The 20,920-nt window shown below is 44.6% G+C and overlaps 3 protein-coding genes across 3 annotated transcripts; 1 reads left to right on the forward strand and 2 right to left on the reverse strand.

The window, feature by feature from the left end:
* Positions 1-391: 391 nt before the first annotated feature.
* On the forward strand, positions 392-2,036 carry LOC120700162 (wall-associated receptor kinase 3-like; the record flags this gene model as incomplete). Its single annotated transcript, XM_039984367.1, has 1 exon — positions 392-2,036. A coding segment is annotated over one exon (1,395 nt), but the record flags the coding sequence as incomplete, so codon positions are not given.
* Positions 2,037-2,044: 8 nt separating this feature from the next.
* Positions 2,045-7,181, reverse strand: LOC120700161 (K(+) efflux antiporter 3, chloroplastic-like). The gene is made up of 17 exons (XM_039984366.1): positions 6,858-7,181; positions 6,658-6,759; positions 6,478-6,558; positions 6,099-6,200; positions 5,914-5,991; positions 5,584-5,652; positions 5,410-5,460; positions 4,969-5,082; positions 4,787-4,888; positions 4,557-4,691; positions 4,011-4,328; positions 3,864-3,935; positions 3,696-3,797; positions 3,420-3,581; positions 3,206-3,295; positions 2,957-3,118; positions 2,045-2,881 (listed from the first exon to the last, which is right to left on the reverse strand). Exons 1-17 carry the CDS (start codon positions 7,164-7,166, stop codon positions 2,606-2,608), a joined length of 2,325 nt encoding a protein of 774 aa, XP_039840300.1. The 5' UTR covers positions 7,167-7,181; the 3' UTR covers positions 2,045-2,605.
* Positions 7,182-7,931: 750 nt separating this feature from the next.
* On the reverse strand, positions 7,932-17,465 carry LOC120700160 (serine/threonine-protein phosphatase BSL2 homolog). Its single transcript, XM_039984365.1, has 21 exons — positions 16,705-17,465; positions 15,659-15,719; positions 15,409-15,487; positions 15,229-15,308; positions 15,056-15,150; positions 14,849-14,948; positions 14,069-14,138; positions 13,523-13,624; positions 13,328-13,409; positions 12,753-12,932; positions 11,369-11,636; positions 11,035-11,278; positions 10,691-10,861; positions 10,246-10,484; positions 9,925-10,009; positions 9,726-9,824; positions 9,431-9,630; positions 9,250-9,325; positions 9,020-9,155; positions 8,795-8,934; positions 7,932-8,702 (listed from the first exon to the last, which is right to left on the reverse strand). The coding sequence occupies exons 1-21, from the start codon at positions 17,093-17,095 to the stop codon at positions 8,616-8,618; spliced, it is 2,985 nt and encodes a 994-aa protein (XP_039840299.1). The 5' UTR covers positions 17,096-17,465; the 3' UTR covers positions 7,932-8,615.
* Between the last annotated feature and the right edge of the window lie 3,455 nt (positions 17,466-20,920).

Here is a 20,920-nt window from a genome sequence, read left to right on the forward strand (position 1 = left end):
TTTAAAATCATATCCAAATAGCATCAAAATGTATTTTTTTATAAAAACATAAAAAAAATCCTATGTGTAGGTTAGCCTTGGAAAGTCCTTTCATAGTCAAATCCCACACTTTCTAGAAATTGACATATTGTAACTGAGAAAAAAAATGATAAAGTCGCTCGAAGACCATATAAGAAAAACAACTACATCATATTATTTACGACAGAAGGGAGTACTAGACTATGTGGTATGTGCCTAGATTCTTAATTAACTTAGGCCAAGAATTAATGCAAGGGACGCCGGCCTCATTTTTGTGTGTATTACTATTCAGCTGTAATGCTGTATCCTGCTTCAAATTAATGACGAGACTTCATTTGCTTTTTTCTTATGTAAGTAATTTTCCAATAATTGACATTTTCTATCTATATACGCACACCCAGGTCTCATCCTTGCTCTTGGAGCTGGAATTGGAGCTGCGCTTCTCTTTCTAGTCCTAGGAACCGCATTTCTAGTCCATAAACTCAAGGATCGAAGGAAGAAGAGCCTAAGAGAAAGATTCTTTAAGCAAAATCGCGGACAGCTACTACAACAATTGGTATGCCACAGGACAGATATAGCTGAAAGAATGATTGTTACTTTGGAAGAGTTAGAGAAAGCCACTAACAACTTCGATAAATCTCGTGAGCTTGGTGGTGGAGGACATGGTATAGTATACAAGGGAATTTTGTCAAGTCTGCATGTTGTGGCCATTAAAAAGTCCAAGATTGTGATACAAAGAGAAATCAATGATTTCATAAACGAAGTTGCTATCCTTTCTCAGATGAACCATAGAAACATTGTGAAACTTCTTGGATGTTGCCTAGAAACAGAAGTTCCTTTGCTTGTTTACGAGTTTATTTCCAATGGCACCCTCCACAATCATCTTCATGTTGAGGCTCCATTATCATTATCTTGGAAGGATAGATTGAGAATCGCAGTTGAAACTGCTAGGGCTCTCGCATATCTCCACTCGTTCGCTTCAATGCCAGTAATCCATAGAGATATCAAGTCTCCTAACATTCTTCTCGATGATAATTTGACGGTGAAGTTGTCGGATTTTGGTGCTTCAAGATATGTTCCAATTGATCAAACAGGTGTGGATACAGCCGTGCAAGGAACATATGGGTACTTGGACCCTATGTACTATAGCACAAGGCACCTCACTGAGAAAAGCGATGTCTACAGTTTTGGTGTTGTTCTTATAGAGCTGCTTGCTAGAAAGAAACCAGTTTCTTACAGATCCCCAGAGGGTTACGACCTTGTAAATCATTTTGGAACTCTGTTGTCGGAGAGAAACTTAGATGACATTCTAGATCCACAAGTATCCAAGGAGGGAGGTGGAGAAGTTATTGACATTGCTCTTTTGGCAGCAGTATGTGTGAAGTTTGTAAGTGCAGAGCGGCCAACGATGAGACATGTGGAGATGGCGCTTGAAGGTATCTATGAGGCAAAAGTGTACATCTCGAGTGACATGTCCGATGATGAATCTGAAGAGAACTACCAATTGCATGATGTATCTGTTGGTGGGACAAACTTGGATACTATGAGTCAGTTGCGACGATGCACAGGTGGCAAACAGGTTGGTAACATAATGGCAACAAAATCACCAGGCCACGCAGGGGCTGCCCCTCCCTATTCTGCTCCATCACCAAACAACTTGCACTCGCATCGGCTCACCGATGCTAGAGATGCTAGAGTGCTCATATCTCACCAGGGAGGCCGTAGGGAGGTTCTAATGCATGAGCAGGTGATGTGGTCTTCGTGGTGAACCTCACACGTCCCGGATGCCCAATCATGCTGCCCAAGCCGCCAGAGGCAGACTTCGGATCCATGGACTACCGATCTCGAGCGAGCATCGTCGTTCATCAAATCAAATCTCTTATTATTACCTGTAAGTAATTTCTTCTGTTATTACACAACTGATGAAACAAAAAGATTGTGGCTGCATATGAATAAGGAGTAATGCGGTTCCGGTAAAAAATGCATAGGAACAAAATTGAAAGTCAACAATGCTAAAACTCAATCATGGCTTGAAAGATTCCTTGTTTATACAGTAAAGATAGCCTGACCTGGCACAATTCAGCAAGTGCTGAATGATGGTTCTATTTTCTTCGTGTATATAAACTGATACACAGGAATGTACGGTCTAGTATACACAGGTAATGAGGTGCGAATATGGTACAAGAATGTGTGTCAAATCACAGTGTATCATAAATGTCACTTGATCTTCACAAATAATTGCCCTGTGGAAAATTCTATTCTGAATTATGAAACATCGATAGTCCATTCTGACAGTTGCCAGAGTCCGGGTGCTCAACTGCATTAGCAAGTTGCATGCTTCCCAGCATCAATGTCAGATGTAAATTCTTCATCTGTGATGAGTTTATGATTGACACTCCATGTCACAACATAAATTCAGTACTTCGTTCTTGACAAACTCAGTCTTTGGATGTGATGCATGATTATGAAGCCACAGGTGCCGCACAAGAACGTGCTGCTTCTCATCGGCCTAGGAGTTAACTATGAACTTGATCCTAGCAAGTTCAAATTGACTATCTACTATCTTCATTCTGAAGATTCCTTAGCATTACGCAGATTGATCAATCATTTCCTTGCTTGCACTCGAGGCTTCATCACTTCCGTCATCAGATTCCATTAGACAATATGTCACACCATCTGCAGAATCTATTTCGTCAAAGTCATATCCTGGCTGGTCCTTTTCCACCTTCATATCAGGTATCCAATTCCTCACAGGCGGTTTTATTACTTCCAAATCTGGGCGACTACTTAAGCTTAGCAACTGCTCCTTGGCTATCATTCTCGAACCGTTCCCATTGCTGTCCACTAAGTCTGTTACTCTTACCTGCGAGAAGGTACTCAATTCATATGGGAAATGAAAATTCTATGAATTTGATATTCATTTTGAGATTTCAAGAACCTGAAGTGGCTTCATGATATCAACTTCCTTGTTCCCAATGTCTTTTAGTGCTTCTTGAGCCTGTACCTCCATTGAATCTCTCACAAGCTTACTCAAGAAGGATACATCATCAGACATGACGCCCAATCCTCTTAAAAGTATTGAACCTAGCTGCAAGCTAGTCTGTGGGGAAAGATTGACAAAGAGAAAAATGACCAAATGAATTCTTCTATGCTGCTCAGTAAACACAAAACTTGTTTCAAAAATCACCTCAGCATTTTCTAGGACAACATCCGTTGCACCTGATTTCTTAAGATCTAACAAATGTGAAAGGTCCTGGGCTCTAGCATATATTGGAACCTGTTAAACCAAAAGATAATGTCAACAGTCTTCTCTGCATGTCTCTCTTGGTTTCTATATCATAAATCATGGGGTCTCCATCCTAACTGTAATGAAGTGTTTCTTCCATATTGGAGATTCTTACCGCAGCGAAAGCTTGCCGCAATCTGTTTACGGCCTCAATAGTTTTTTCCTTTCCGGTATACATAACCATGATAGCTTTTGGAAATGTTATGCCGGCAGATTGCAGAACTGCAGGGCGTGAACCATCTCCGTATAGCACAGGAAATCCTGATTTTCTAGCTGACTGGTAGGAGAGAACAAATAAGCTGAGTTAAGCACATGAATACACATCAATCCATTTTTTTAGAAAGAAAGGAAGACACACAACTGGGATACCAAAACGCTTCTTATTCCTGACCTTTACAACAGCAGGATTTAGATCAAATGCAACATATGGCCATCCTTCTGCGTCTTGATCAAGCCCAAATGATAATGGTGCAGATAAAAATTTTGCAAGGATCTGCACAAATATGATAATATGTAATCTGTACTCGCAATGAAGTAACAAAAATATCATGCAAGATACCTGTCCCATCTCTCCAAAACCAAGAATTACAATAGGTTCAGTGGCACCATAATTCCTCATCTCAGCAGGTTTCTACAAAAGAGAATTTTAGTTCACAGGAGAACTAGTGATGCTCAATGTGAATGTAAAAATCATTGCAGTACATACTTCTTTTTCTTGAGCACTTTCATCAATGATCCCTGCTACTCGTCTTCCAACTTCATTGAGTAGTGGAGTTAATGCCATTGACAGCACAACAACAATTATGAGCAGTTTGTTTAACTCCAGTGGTAGGACACCGAGCCTGTTTGCCAAAGAAAACACCACAAACCCAAACTCGCCTCCTTGAGAAAGTAGCAATCCTATCCTTACACTTTCTTGAAGAGTCAGTCCAACTCTTGGCCCAATTGCGGCAATTATCAATGTCTTGATTGCAATAAGACCTCCCAACAGTGATAGAACATTAGGCCACTCCCGGATGAGAAGCTACATATCATGAAAAAGGTCAAGATGGATAATAAGGATCTAACTAACGAACAAAAAATGCACAGCAACGCCACTTTAAATATTACTTAGCAACTGTCCAGTGAATGGAACCGAAGGCATGTAAACCCATATTAATTGCCTAGTGAAAGATATGAATTAATGCTCATGAATACAGAGTGTGACTCAGTCATTCAACCTCATTGAAAAAAAAAAAGAAACAGTTGGTACCTGCATGTCAATGGAAGTCCCTGTAGTCACAAAGAACAACCCAAGCAACAGGCCTCTGAATGGCCTTATGTCAGCTTCAATTTGTGTACGGAAATTTGTTTCTGCAAGAATGGCTCCGGCCAGGAATGCACCTAACTATATAGGATGCAATGAGAATGTAGCAATTAGTAAACAGGAAAACTGAAAGAGCATGATCTGAATTTTGAATTGAATTTTCAAAAACGACATACTGTATCACTAAACCCTAACTGTTGGGTGATAAGTGCTGTCCCTGCAACGGTTAGAAGACAGAGTGCAACAAATGCCTCCGAACTCCTTGACTCTGCAACGAACTGCCGGAAGAGTAATTCAGTTTCTGTTGTATACTAAACCGAGAGTTTATTAAAAAAATGTAAAGTAGAAAGTAAAAAACCTCAAAGACACGTCTCATGAGGTATTTCCCACCAAGTGAAAGTAAGCCAAGTCCTCCCAGTGCCTTTAAGCTTTCAGCTAGTAAAATTGGCCACACACTTTGCTCCACAATGTTCTATAACAAGGCGAGTAAATGTTACTCTATGACTATGTAATGTGAAGGCACATGTTAATGCTTAGGAACCTGTGCATTAGTTGAATAAGTAGGATTCAGTAAAATGTTGGTGACTATTAGTTTGTTTACAGTATCAACCTTTTTACACAAATTTGCAAACTACCCTTTTTACTCTAAATTTTTAGAACTACACATATTATTTAGTGAAATTAGTGCTAATCCTTAATGTTGTATTGTAGCATAACGAGAAGGTATATCAGGTGCTTATTTTGCTTGCAGAAGAGCTTTCATGCAGTTTGTTAAACTAAGTGCTAACCTTTTGCGTACCTGACTCTCTAGCACAGGGAGTATAACCAACAGGGGGACAACTGCAATGTCCTGTGAGTATCAACAGAATACATCCTGGAATCAATACACCTTACTCCCCTTGGAGCCTTGGAAGATTCGTGGATAAAGGCAACATTATAGACAGAGAAAGGATATAGAGATTCAATTGAACACCTGCAGGAGGAGGATTCCCAGTGTAGCTGAACCAAATCTTGTTGGAAGTTCACCTTTCTCAGCAAGAAGCTGCAGGAGACATTCAGTGTCATGTGCAAAAAGTAAGGAAACAAAATGTAACAATTGTAAGCAATGACAAGTTGCTTTAATCATTTGCGTAACTAAAATGCCGAGGAATGGATTGTTGTTAGTGTGCATGTCATGAGAAAAGCCATTACTATCTAAAATGTGGAAGCATGGAGAAACTGGATACTTCTAAAGAATGGTTGCTGAAGTAGAATTGTGAAAACACGTGTGAAACTTTCAGTAGTTCCTGAATAGAATGCACACCTGAAGAACAAAAGCTGACGAAGATAGTGATAGGGCAGCGCCAATTACTATTGCTTCGTCAATGCTTCTGATGTTCACCTGAATATCAAATTCGAGCAGCTGAGTCGATCCTGACAATGGAACATCAAACATCGGAATGGACTACAGAAGAGCATGCTTCATTTTCAATTTACAATACAACTTACCAGATCAGGTCTTGAATTGAACAGGAACTGGAGGATTTTTGTTCCTATGGCACCGTTAGGAGGAAGCTCGAACGCCGTGAAAGCGAGGGTTGACAAAAGAACCTTAAGGGCATTGAAAGGTGTAGCAAATAAGCTTTCCAAAATTCCATATGGAAACCATATGCTCGACTAAACAAGGCAACATCGTGAAAGGCACATAACAAATCCAGAGAACATTAGCCTAATGATAGCTTATAGTTTGTAGCATATCAGTCAAGATGCAGAAATGAATCGAACTAGGTTCTTCACATCACGTGCATCAGAATTCGTTATCACAGGCCAACAGGCATGCATGCATAGATGTAATCAGTATTCAGTGGCAAAGGATGAGTAAGCGTACCTGAGGCAAGCCCATCCCGAAGGCGAACCTCGCAAGAGCCTTGAGGCGAGACAGGGAGAGCTCCAGCCCCATCTCAAACAACTGCGGAAGCACGGCGACCAATCAGCCACTCCAGCGTATCAAACCGTTCGCATCAATCAATCATTACGACGAAATGGGAATTCGAGCACGAAATCTTACCAGGAAAAGGATCCCCCACTCGGACAGGAGCTTGACGTCGGTGAGGTTCCTGATGAGGCCGAACTGGTTGAGCACGACGCCGGCGCAGAAGAAGCCGAGAATCTGCGGCGGCAGCATTTGGGTTGTTTCGACGCGTGAGCACGGGGGGAGCAATGGAAGGAGGCGAAGAGGCGAGGCGGGACGGGGGAGAGATACTTCACTGGGCTGGCCCTGACGACGCGGAAGGCGGGGATGACGAGCACCGTGACGCCGAGGAAGGTGAGCGTGTCGAAGCCCAGGTCGTTGATCACCTCCACGGCGCCGCTGGCGAGGTCCATGTCCATCCCCGCGCGCGGCGGCCGGAAGCTCCCCCTCCCCCTCCCCCTCCTCCGCCTCCCCGCCGCCACGAGACGCCGGCGCGGGCGCAGGGCGCAGCAGACCGACGCGGCGCTCCGGACGGGGGAGGGGGGCGGCGCGGGGAGGAGGGCGTGGTGCCGCGCCATCGCCGCCGCCGACGCGGCAGCCGCCATGGCGCCAAGGCGGGCGGTGCGCGCGCGTGCCGCCGGAGAGCTACCCGGAGGAGAGCGGCTCGTCGGGGTACGAGGACCCGGAGGGAGGGGCGAGGAGCTGGGCAGGCCGTGTCGCGTGCGCGTCCACGGGCGCCGCGCGCGGGCGCGTGGTTTTTTATCCGGCTGGAGAAGGAGGGAGGGAAGGCGGCGTGCTCGGAGAGAGAAGATGTCGAGGCGGGCGGGGCGCCGCGCGGGCGCTCGTCCGCCTCTCGCTGTCCGCCGCGCGGGCGCCGACGTCGCCGTCACTCCTGCTTGCTCCTTGCCAATACATGGCTGCGTGCTTCCCAGCACTACTTCTGCCGTTCTCCTCCCGCCGTTCCAAAATTTCAAAATGCAAGACGTTTTGATTTTACCATGAGTCAAACTTTTCTGATTTTGTGTCTAGTGAAAGTACACCAAAATCTACGAATTTTCGTATATTTTCTACAAACTTGATGCTAAAAAAGATAAGAGTTAAGTATCACAACATTGATAAAAAAAAGATAGACTTAGGATAAAATTAAGTGCCACTGCGGTGAAGCGATATTGTTACACAACTCTATCCCGGCGGTGATCACCTCTAGTTGAATTCGGTAGCAATATACAGTTTTGACGATGCACTGTACATTACATAAGAGATTGCAAAAGCAAAATACCATCCAAATTCACAGGTACACATGATAGGATTCAGATAGGATTGGTTGCGCACATTCTGTCACGTCCCAAGTTGCCAAAAATGAGAACATATAAATCTCAAAATCGAACGCATATAATGCTGCTTCCAATAAATCAAATCACCAACACCGTCCACAACCCAAAACTTTTGGAAAACAGAAAAAATATATTGTACACATCAGCACCGATGACGGAAATTACAACAGGTGGGTGGTGTGAAGGTGTGCTGACTGACTGCTAGTATCACCAGGCGACAAACACTATTATACAAGACCTGACAGACAACGGACCACGGCCTCATAATTTTACCACTTTTCCCATTCCAAACTGTGTAGCATGAGAAAAATCTACAGCAAAAAGAATACCTAGTACAATGGACACACTATCCCTTTTGACGCTCAACCAAAAAACACATACACGAACCCCGCTTATCTGCTGGCATCTGAGTATGTACAGGCACGATCGCAGGCAAGACCGTCCGATTAACCAACACTCTTCTGTTCTTCTACTTCTCATATTTGGGGAAAGGATTTGGACAGCACTGTCGGTGGTGATCGGAGAATCTTCTCTGGCCTTCATCTTCTGAGCGCTTGGTTTCGCTCCCTCAACAGTTTCCTTTCGGGCTTTCACCGTTGTTTTTGGGCTAGCATGTGCTCTCAGCACATACCACCTGCCTGTGTGCAGAATGGATGGATATATATAGCCTCAAGCCACTAGAGACTAGAAACCAATTTGTTTCAGAATATGGCCAGGCTGCTATATCCAGGCAAGAGAGCCTCGGTCATTGTTGGGCGCCTGAGGGCGGCCCCTTGTTGGCGTTGGTGGTCTATTGGCATTTAACTCCTGGTTTTTAATCAAAGATGGTGTCAGAAGCGGACAGAAAGCGGTATCAGCTAAAAAATACACCAGAATCTAATATGTTAAACTAAGATTACCTGCATCCATGTGTCCTCAATATGATGCTCCGGAGAGGTCTCGGGTGACGTAATGGCAGGCGGCAAAGGATGGATGAGTTTTGGAACAACCACCAGATCCCTTCCAAGAACTAAGATTGCACCTGCATTGTTCGCCGTACCTGTGCGCATACCATGATAAATAACTGAACAATCCAGGTGCCCAAGAAGACCGGAAATTAGTCAAATCTGAAAGCATATACTTACCACAGTAATTTGTTGCTGAGAAAAGAGTGATCAGGTGACCTTGAGCGAAACGCTCAAAGCCATCCATCACACACTCATGTGCTCGTACAATCAACTGCAGGTCATTGTTGTTGCAGAACTCCATAACTCTATCAGGCTGTGGCGATAATGCATGTTAATCTCATAAACCATGGAAACCAGCAAGAAAAATGGCTGTTAAAAAAAGGGAATGAAGAACAGATAATACTGACCCCAAAGGTAACAAGACCAGGGCCCCGTGCATTTGGTCTGAGTCCTTCTACGCTGTCATTCTCAGTTGGGTCAGACCTTTAATAAGCATCAAAAGATAAATCATGAGTCCATGACATCAACAAATGATAAACAAGGATCTTGCAATAATAATCTGACAATAGTAGCAGTTGAAATGCTGACCATAGAAGATCCATCAGAACAACTGAGCCTGCTTCCATTGTAATTGGCCTTTGAAGATTCTCAATTTGCTCGACATGGTTGATGGACCGACCAATACCACCATGCATACAAATTATTTTCTTTTCTATTAGTGCAGCCAAAGGGAGCCAATTAAATAACCTGTTTACACGATGCCAGGTCCAGATTCCATCCCGCTCACCCTTTAATTACAAATAAAATAACACATATGACATAAATAAGCAAAAGATAGGGCACAGGCATGTGGATGAAAGCAACATTGAACCCAAGTCATTACCATTCGCTCTATGCACTCTATTCGGAACCCAAACAGAGCATTGATATCTGCTGCCTCATGATTCCCTCGAATTAAATGTACATTATGAGGATATTCAACCTGAAGTATACAGTGAACATGTTTTTAATTTTTCTTCTGAAAAAATAACACCGGACAAAAAGTCCTGCTTCAATGCATATTCACAGCCTAGTAATACTACCTTCAGTGCAAGAAGAAGAGTGATTGTCTCCAGACTATGCTGACCACGATCCACATAATCTCCCAAGAAGAGATAATCAATGTAGCTGAATTTTTATTTAAAGAAAGTACATACAAAGTCAGGATTGCCAGCTACATAAATATCAGGAGAGTTTATATCACATAATAAATGAAGAATTTCAACTACACCTCAAGTTTCCTATTAATTATTTTTAATGAGTTTTGGAATCCAAAACAATATCAGTCGAATCAAATCCATGAAATGGGAAAGAACAAAAAAAAAAACAAAGCAGATCAAATTCAAAATCACCAAAATACTCACGCAATGTCTCCAGCTGTTGAAGGAGCACCATATTCATCAAATAAGCGCATGAGGTCACCAAATTGACCGTGCAGATCACCAAATATCTTAATGGGAGCTTTAAGCTGTAAAACACTTGGTTCACTTGAAAATATTCTTTCAGCGCTATCACATAGATCCGCAATCTCATTGCAGTCAAGAAAGAACTGCCTTCGCACAGGGGGCTTCCAACCACGAGGTTTCAGCAGAGATGCAATTATCTGGAAGATTGGGCCAGAAAATATAATCATGTGAGTAATAATCAAAGCAATAAATAGATATCTTCATATCTAAGAAACATCATCATGTGAAGTGCTTGTTTTTTAGCAGAAGCTATGAATATTTTATGTTAATAACTCTTGAGCTTCAGGTAAGTATTTCTAGCATGTAGTGCTTTTGACAGATGACCTTATGCATATTAGAATACCTTTTTGGGCACACTATTAATAGACATTTGGCGATCTAGTAATTTCCTTGCTGCAGTTGCATTCTCAGGGGTGCCATAAATGACCCTTCTTCCTTCATTCTCAAACTGGTCAATTGAGAGCTGCCTAACCATGCCACCTAAGGCACCTCCAGTTTCTGCTGCTACCACCACCTACAAGACCAAAAGATGTTCAACTGCTGTAAAAACAAATAGAGCAATTTTCACGAGATGGGTTCTAAGATAATTAGATAAAACATATCGAATCGAATTCCTAAACAAGAATAGAATAATAATAATTAATTCAAATAACAAGCAGCAAAATTTTAACTGCATTTGCAACTTACTGCTCTATGGTGCAACCGAACCCCAGGAGGTGGTGTTGAATTGTTCAAAAGAGCAGGATCTGGTTTTATGAGGCTTGAAGTTTGCTTGCCACTCGATGCGGCATCTGGAGATTGCTCCCTGTCAGGTGAATGCTCCGTCTCACCATTAATTTGCCTAGCCTTCACAGCAGCTAAGGTAGCACTGATTGCCTCAGCCTCTGCAGCTGATGCTTCAACCAAATAATCAACACCTTTGCTCAATCTCCTGCACAAAAATAAGTTTGGAACACAAATCTCAATGCATAGCAACTTCGAAGAGATCTCAGTTAAGGTCTAGGAGATAAATGATCCAAACCTCTGTCCCTGGATAATAGCATTTTCAGGACTAATATCAGTATACATGTCCCCATTGACAGGAGGAGCAACTGGAGTTCCAAGAACAACGGCTCCATCAGGACTTGAAACTGTAACTGTTTGTCCTGATTGTTCATCGTTGTAGGCATATCTACCAGGTTCTCTTTGTGCGTTTGTAGATGCAGCAACAGCAGCTGCATGATTAGCAGCGCTGGTTGTTTCAGCAGCAGCAAGATCTTCAGCAACCAGGAGGTCATCTAGCAGCACACCTGTGGAGCAATTGTGTTAAATTTCGCATCAATTGACAAAGATAACAACCTATGTATCTGAGACAAGAAATGTCAGAAATGCAGTTCCACAAGAGTACAATTTTAGCAGTATAATTCTGAGTGGTTTGCACAGTAGCAAGATGGTCAAATTATGACTTTGTGCTAATCACTTGGGTCCTAAATTCCTAATCGCTACGCAAAGAAGAAAAGGGTTATAAGGAATGTGTATCCAACCAGCATATCAAGTAAAGATGTCTCCATCAGTAACATTGAAAGGAAGTACATGTATTTGACAACTCACAGGAACAATGGAACATGGCACTTTCTTAAGCTTCATGCACGAGGACATCACTTACGTGATCAAAATAAATCAAGTCACACAGGAAAACAAAGTATACAAAACATATATCATTGAACAGTGGAATCAATGTCAAGTACATGGGCTGCTTCGAAAAATTACTACTACTGCCAAGGATCCATGTCAGCAGAATAATCAATGCAACCTGAGTGCCATGGTTACTCAACAATACAAACATGGAATAACTACAGAAAATTAAGTTCAAAGTTAACCTTCTTTTGTCTTAAATATAAAATCCTAGTACTCGTATCAAATTTTGTAAATAACAAAAATCACTAAGTAAATGTCTGGCACTGTAAACAACCAATACCCCATGCATAACATTAATTAATAACATCTTGCCCAAAAAATTACTAATGAGATATGTGCATGAAACAAGAAGCGGATAGCATTTGAATAGACTATATGTCTATTATAGCCTGTAACACAATGGCCACTCCACTGAAGTTGAAAAATATAATGCAAGGGCAGTTCTAGATGATTATCCTTAATTTCTTTATCTGCTTGAATCTATGACAAATATGATTCTTCCACATATTTGCTCTAGGTAAATTTGAGCAATCAGATTCAGTAATCATTTTAATGCAAACAAGAGAAAACTATTTTTTTTCTTAAACAAAAATAGAACATGTTCAGTAAAAGAACACAGGAACCACATGGCGAAAAAAAAGTGTGTGTGTGGTGGGTGGGTGGGGAAGGTGGGGCGGTATTATACATTATAGTAGAAATTATATGAGCCAAGAGACTGGAATGGTTACCTCCCCGTAAACCTCCATAAACAAATATCAAATCACCAACTGCGGCAGCTGCATGCCTGCACCTTCGTGTAAGCTCTACAGAAGCATCACCACCCGCTGCATCTGCACTATATCTTCCTGTCCTAGGAGTTGTAACTACTGATTTGGTATCACACCAAACTCCGGCAGCAGTGTCCAATACTGAAAAGGTAGCATGGCACAGAAACAAAGAAAGTAGGTAAACATGGACATAGAAATATACTCTTACATAATAACAAAAAAGTACTGACCATGTTCTGGTATTTTACAAAACCATAGGCATTTTAATAACAAGGTTATTTGCATTACAAGCAGTAATGACATAAATACTGTTATTTACTGATCAATTATAGCAATAAATGAGCTATTTACCAACAACAAAGAATACAATGTTGACTTGTTGGGCTTATTAAAAGATAGCAACTATTTCTAAATTATTTTTCTGCTAGAAACCTTGAAAGAAACTGAGATCTATATGTTTTCCTGTAACAGAAGTGGTATGAGTCTATTGAACACCACAAAAATGCGCTGACCAAAGAAAGTTTTAAAGATGGGACCTGCAACGCTTGAGGAATCCTCTACCATGCGACCACCTCCAAGAGCCCCTCCTGAGACATGAAGCCGTGCATTGACAAAAACCTAACACAAAAGAGGAAATAGTGTTAGACACTTACATTAATAATACAACTGGATTAATCTCAACATTAAATAAATAAAGTGAAACTTAGGGAATAAATATGTTGACAACTTACAGCTGCATGTTGATATCTTGGTGATGGAGACACACCAGGGGCAATTGCCCACTCCCAGCGCCCATCCCTATGTTTTGCAAGCCCATATGCACTTGATAGCGGCTGATGATCAAAGCCAAGAAAAAAACAAGAAATCATATCTATGGCTAAGCATACTTCGAGTAAAATCATAAAGGAAATTAGACACAGGGGCCAGTGTTGCTCTAACTCCAAAATCCAGTGTATTTACAGAAAGGCCCATCTCAGGAGTCTTAATTTCAATTCACCAGTAGCATGTTAATCAAGTGGATCTAGATTCAGTTTCCAGGCAAGGTGAACAGGATTTTCCGGACTGATCCAAAGATCATTACAGGATACTATTTTTCAAGCGAATCGACTCAAGCATATGATTATGGAATCCATACCCCTTGAAGATCATGACAAAAGCACTCATCTAATGACACAAAGACAAGGATGTAAGAATTAATAGGAAAAGTGCAATACAGAAATAATATATGGTGCTTCTAATGATATTCATCTAACTACAAAAAACTAACTTCCACTTACCACACTATTGGCATCCCTTCCGCCACAAAGCAAAAGGAGGCCATCAGAACGGGCACTTGCAGTTGCGTACCTGAACATCATGGAGAATGTATATAGGTAAAAAAAATTGCATTCAGCAACTTACAAGAAAAGTATAGTTCAAGCACATTATCTCACTACACCAAAAAAACTAGATGCAGAGTATAGTAGGTAGAAAAAGGTTCTATCTAATCAGATTTCTGGTGTTTGTCATACAAATAAAGTAAACAAAATATCCTTTGTAATTTGGGCACAGCTTTGTAGGACATAACAATAATATCAGCAGTACGGGAGCAAGAAAATAATATCAGTTGTATGGGAGCTAGATTTCTCATGATTGCCAAGAGCACTGCAGTACTAAACTAGGACTAATTATCTGGAACAGGCTGCTGCATATGACATAGAATGGTAGAATAAAAAGAAAAAGTAAATCAGTGAGAGCTTTACTACAAATTATGAAGCAAGTTAGCGTGAATATTACGAGCAACAAGTTCTGAGTCTATTTTTGCTATATATAATCAAAACCCTGTAAGACTTTCGCATTCTCTCCTTGATTAAATGACATGGCAGTGCTCCTGCCCTAGTTTTTCAAAAAAAAAAAAAGTTAACATGAATAAAAAGCAGCTTATTAGTGTATGCAGCAGCAACATGCCAAGAAAGCATTGCAAGGTTTCAACTCAACATTGGAAGTGTTTCAGGTCCGTTGATTTAAGTAGAATACAAAAGGGCGAATGTTTCCCCCATTATTATTGGGGCACTTACATGCACGGTGGTGGCCCTTCACCTTCCGGCTCAAGTTTTCTCCATTCATAGGGCTTAGCCGCAGTATCAAGGGCCCATACATCTGCCAGGGGCCGCTTTCCTGAAACATCGTTGCAGTCTTGCTATCAACATCGGTTATCTGGAATTATCTGCAGGGAGCTATAGTATAGCCATGGAAAACACTGAAACACATAAGCATTTTCCTACCATCATTGCCACCAATTGTCAATAAGAATCGCTGCCCAACCAAGGCCATCACATGTCCATACCGTGGACCAGGACCAGGGCCTTGAACCACCACTCTGTGCACAAGACATAAAATCCTCAGCAGATAGTGAAATCAAAATTCCAAAGATAAATCGCAGTAGAATAGCGACTACCTATGCCATCGTGGTCGTTGTTGTGTTAGATCGAGAACATGAAGGTCCTCAGCAGATAAGCCGGCAGGGCCTATTCCACCCTAAATGAGAACAAAACACCAAGGAAAAGATGATATTTGCTGTTGCATCAGCAGTTTAGCACTCGTCTGACAACAAAATTGACACAGATAAGCTAGGTACCTGAATGACCACCATGGTTCCAACAGCAGTGGCTACATGCGCAGCCCTTGGTGAAGGAGGTTCACCAAGTGGAGTAAGCCTGGCAACATTGTGTTTTGGTCAAATAGAACTAATAAATGCTACAAAGATGAACATCATTGTACCCAGAAATGGGCATAGGATGTAACGAACTTAGGAAAAGAAAATGACAAAAACATTGCGTCTAGGCACCACATTGCATGGAATTAAGACAATTTCTGAAACATTATACCTAGTCCACTTATTTGATAACACGTCGTAACAGTGGACATCTGCGGTGGCACCAGCAAGACCTGTGATCAAGGAGATCCATAAAGAGAACAAGGTTATGGTAAGACTTTGTCAACTTTTTGCACTTATAGGAGTTAAAATTCTATTTTAATACTTGCTAAGGTCCTGCACCATTTCCAATTTGGCTTTTGAGTGACTCATATGGTGCTTGGTACAGCAAAAGGTACCCTCTAAGGTTACGCTTACGCCTCAGAGAACTTGAAGACAGGTTTAACTTTTGAAGCAGCACATTTCATCTAGTTAGTAAATGCTTCAAACTTGCCCTAGGGTGTTCAATAGGCCTCCATAGTGTCTGACCACATCAAAATTAAATATAAGCCTCCAATATGGGGCATTGAATATTTCTTTAGCACGCAATAAAATTGTAAAGGAAAAAAATATGGCAGCAAAAATGGGCATTAAAGAGAACCATTAAATGTCCCGCTTATTCTAAATACAAAAGTATGTCCCACAACAGTAATAAATTTTGACGTTGATAGGTAACTGCAATAAAAAAGAGTAACAGAGTATTATTGTTCGTGAACTAGATTTGGCACTTCAAATCATACAAAAGCACCATACTTGGCCCCCCAAGTAACAGCCTGCACACGTGAGTTATGTAACAGTGTAGCAGCTTGACATCCTAGTAATAATTACTCTCCAAATCAGGAAGCAGTTCAAATTCCCAGTTAGTTTTTTTGTTTTTAACCTAATCCCGCCAAAATGTGCAAGCCCGCCCAACAGCTAATACACTGGATACGACCTTAGAATGGGATACTGAAGCAATAAAGCCACAATCTGCTCTAGTATTTGCACTAAAACATTTTATCCCAAAATCAGTTTTCCCCTGCTCCTACTCCAGAGCGAGATTAACAACCAAAATTGTTCCTTGCCGGCTCCTTTCTACTTGCTTCAAACTCCAGCTCTAAAGAAACTACAAAGTAACACCGTAAACAATCCATGAAACCATCTGAAACAAGAGAAGTTCAGGTTGAAGGGGGGGCGTACGGATCCCGGCGCTCCCAGCCGACGAGGGCGGCGTCGCGGAGTTGCCCTCGAGCGCGGTGGCACCGCCGAAGAGTACGAGCCGCGGGCCCACGGACCCCGGCGAGCCCTCCTCCCCGACAGCTGGCACCGCCGTGAGCGTGTGCCCGCACCGGCACCCCGGCCCGTCCTCCTTCTTGTCCATCGCCGTGTCCACCACCGTGTACCCCGGCGCCGGCCTGGGCCCCGCCACCGGCCCCGGTGAAGCTGCCGCGGCAGCGGCCGTGGGCGTTCCGGGAGCCGAAGGGGACACCGAGGGGGTCTCGCTCCCGGACCCTGACCCGCCGCCGCCGCCGCCGCTCCGCGCGTCGGAGTCTGAGTCCGACTCCGTCGCCATGCGCGCGTCCACGTCCATCGCCGCCCGCCCCCACCAAGCCGCCTCGCCTCCTGCTGGCCCCCTAGGGTTTCGCGAGCTGTGCACGGGAATCCCCCCCACGCGCGCGCACGAGGTCAGCCTCGGATAATCGCCGCCTTAGAAGGCGGTCGAGCTGGCGGCGGGCGGCGCGGCCGCCATCACCCCGAGCTAACCCTAGCCTTCACCGCTCGCCGGCGGCGGCGAGGCGTGGTGGTGGTGGTGGTGGTGGCGCTCCGCGACGAGTCGAGTCTGGGGTCGGGTCGAGGCGAGGCGATGGGATCGCGAGGAGGGGAGGTAAGCGGAGAGACCCCTGGGAGACCTGAGAATTGCGCGGGGCGAGTGGTGTGGCCGCGTGGTCTCGGCTGGGAATGGCAGTGGGAATGCGCGGGAGGTCGAGGACTCGGGTGGAAAATAAGTTCCGGGGAAGAGGAGGCGGAGACGACGGACAGGCCGACAGGGAGAAGGCGACGTCTAGTGTCAAACGATTTTTGTACTGAGCTAGTTTTGTCTGGTCGAATTTTTCCTTTTAGTCCTTGGTTATTATATATAAATGGCAAAATTAGATTTGTAGGAATCATTCTTTAGATATATACCACTAAAAGATTAAGTCTAGGTATTTACCATCAAAAGATGACCACGTTGTGGATATTTACCATTCCGTTTTGATTCCGTCGGCCGATCTTTAGTTTTTTTTTTACCTGTCAACAATATCCAAACTTCCGATTTTACCCTTGCCTATACACAGGTGCTCTCGTTGCTTCTTGGGTTTTTTTTTATCCATGCCATTACAATTTTCAAAATTCTGAGATACGTCATTACAATTCACCTATTTTGAAACTTGCCATTACAATTCTTCGTTTCTTTGAATCGTGTCATTTTATATGTCTTTGATGCCCTTGGACCCACCTACAGACTCTCGTATTTTTGTATGGCCCAAAATACCCCTGTTGGTGGAGAGTGTCTCCGGAACGGACAAACACAACAACAGTAATGGGCGACACGGAAGTCAAGTAATAAAGTGCTCTTTCTTCATTTCCCCAGATCCCCTTCAATGAACATTACACATGGTATTTATAGGTGGCGTTACAACTTCAATGTACAATTACTCTATTGCACCCCTACAACGGTAATATTCCCGGAATATTCCTAGATGCGAACGTAATTTGCCCGTTACAACTTGAGTGCGCCACAGCTCAGCAGCGGGACCCACGCCGATCCCGGCATCTTCGCCGCATCCGACGAAGCTCCCGGACCCGCTGCTAAGTACTCTGTGAGACTCGTGTCACCAAGTCTTCGCTCCTCTCCGTCTTCTTGCTCGTGGAACAGCGAAGACGGAACACCTCCGCGATAGCTCCTGGCGTCAGCTTTAGTCTTCCGGGTGCACAGTCTTCGCTTCCTGACCCGAAGACACGCGAAGATGTGTCACCTTCTGCTGGTAGACCTTCGGCTCGCCCTTGACTCGATGTCTTCGCATTCCTCTGGCGATCTGACCGAAGATGGTGACCCCAACAGTAGCCCCTCGGAGCCTCGTCCCGATCTTGTTAGGGACGTGGCTTCGACCTTGTGGACGCCGTCGGCGTCCCGAAGCGCCACCCTTCGGGCTGGGCGCCGCGCTGGTGGTCGTCGAAGCGCAGTCCGTGTTCACCTGTATAGAAGTTGTGCCCCCGTCGAAGAAGCCAAATTTTTCGCTTTTGTAAACGTTAGTCCGCGTGCAAGATGGTAAATTCAAAATTTGGCAGGAGAAATTGAGTTGGCGCGAAGATATGAAAAGACCGTAAAGCCCTCGAATCGTCGTGATCCTAAACACGCCGCACGGGGCATTAGCGTCTTTTCGTCTCGCGCGCGGTGAATTTTCGCGCTTGCCTTTTGCCTATAAGTAGTGGCCCTGTTATTCTTCATTTTACTTTTCACCGCCCCTGCTCCCATGCCTCTTCGCTTCTCGATTTGCGAAAGTCCTCAGAGGTCGAGAGTGGAGTTCTCAGAACACTCGGAGTCTTCGGAAATGGCGCCGAAGAGGAATCAACCGGGAGATCCGACAACCACAGTCCTCGGTCTGTCCAAGATGACTTCCTCCCTCCTCGATGACCTGGCACGTCGGGGCTTCGTCTCTGCTGACGATGTCCGTGCTCCACCGCCGGGTGAGATTTCTGCACATCCCCGCGACGATGAGGTGGTGGTCTTCTGCGATTTGTTTACAGCAGGCCTTCGGATGCCCTTGGATCCTGTGGTTGTGGATATTTTTCGTTTGTTCAGAGTGTACTTGCATCAGATGACACCTACTTCGGTGGTTCGGCTGAATCTGTATATGTGGCTGGCGAAGACCTGCCGCCTAACTCCGAGCGCTGAAGGCTTCGCTCGTGCCTTCCGAGTGCACTACCAGCCGAAAAAAAATTAGTGGAATCAACCGGAGGTGCGGAGATATCAGTTGTTCCTCAGTACGGGTGTTATACCTTCGCATTTCACAAAAATCTTCCCAGCCCGATCCCGGCGAGCAAGAACAAATGGGCCAACGACTGGTCCTCGTACTGGTTCTACCATAAGGTTACTTTGGACTCTGTCACGGGGACCCATCCTCTCGCCGTCGACCATATCTCTGATCTTGGCGACGTTCCAAAGGCCTCCTCCAATGTCCGCACCGAAGATGAGGCTCTTCTCGTCCTTCTTCGGAAACTGTCGAAGACCTTTAGCACCCGCGACCTCGTCGAAGAGTTTGTCGCATGTGGCTGTTTTCCAGTCAAGGCCGGCTGGAGCATCTCGTCCTGGTTAGCCGAAGACCGCTGGATCGAGGGTATTCCGGTACCTGACTTCGAGACCGTTTTCAACCTTCGGAGCGATCATGAGTTTTCGAACCTAATCTTGTTAAGGAGGTGCGATGCTTCGTGTTTTTGCTTACAGCTGTTGCTACCACGGTGATGCAGGGGTGGACCCTGCTGTCATCGAGACCCGGGCCGACGAGTTGATCGGGTCGGTGTCGAAAGACGAGTACAAAGCCCTCGCCGGCCATCTTGGTGGGGCCCGACGGAACCGGGTGTTCCACGCGTTGGGCGTCTCGGCTCCTCCTCGATCGGCAGAGTTGAAGCTTGCCGAAGGTCATGGTGGCCCGGAGAAGGCAAAGGCTCTTGAGAAAGCAAAGCGGAAAAAAACTTCTTCGTCCGCGGAGTCGAGGAAGAGAAGCCGTCTGCTCGATACCATTCTGCAGCAGTCTCCTCTGCGGAGCAAGGGGGAATCCGAAGATGGCGGAAGCGCGGACAGCAATCGTCCTCCTCCGGAGGCGGTGCCTCTTGACATCCCTCAGGTGGCGGTGCCCCTGAGGGCAGTCCGTCCCGCCCTGGATCTCGAGTTCAGCATTGCCCAGGAGAGCGAAGACGAGGGGCAGAACGGCAGCGAAGCTTCATCGAGCTCGTCGGACGGCAGTAGTTTCTTCGTCCGCGATGCTGATCCCGAAGCTACTGCTATGGAACTCGGTGCGAAGCACAACGCTGTGCTTCTTGGCGGGAAAATTGTGAAATCTCTTCGTTTTGAGAGCCGGGACCGCGAACGTGAGCTTCTGGCCGCGGCGGGCGACTCCTTCTGCTTTCCCCTCATGGAGAAGGACTTGATGGGGAGCGGGGTAAACAGCATCCTGGAAAGTGCCCAAGATTTATCGCTGAAGGCCTTCGTGGCTGCGCGGTGTGCTGCTCGGCAACTGGCGGCCGAAAACAGTTCAAAAACTGCTGTTGCCGACCTGGAGGCGAAGGTGGCGTCTCTTGAGAAAGAGAAAACAGAGCTGGAGACGTGCCTCGCCAGATCCGCCGAGGAGAAAAACACCCTCACCACGGAACTCCT

This window comes from Panicum virgatum, chromosome 3K, assembly GCF_016808335.1.
Source record: "Panicum virgatum strain AP13 chromosome 3K, P.virgatum_v5, whole genome shotgun sequence".
NCBI classification, from domain to species: Eukaryota; Viridiplantae; Streptophyta; class Magnoliopsida; order Poales; family Poaceae; genus Panicum; species Panicum virgatum.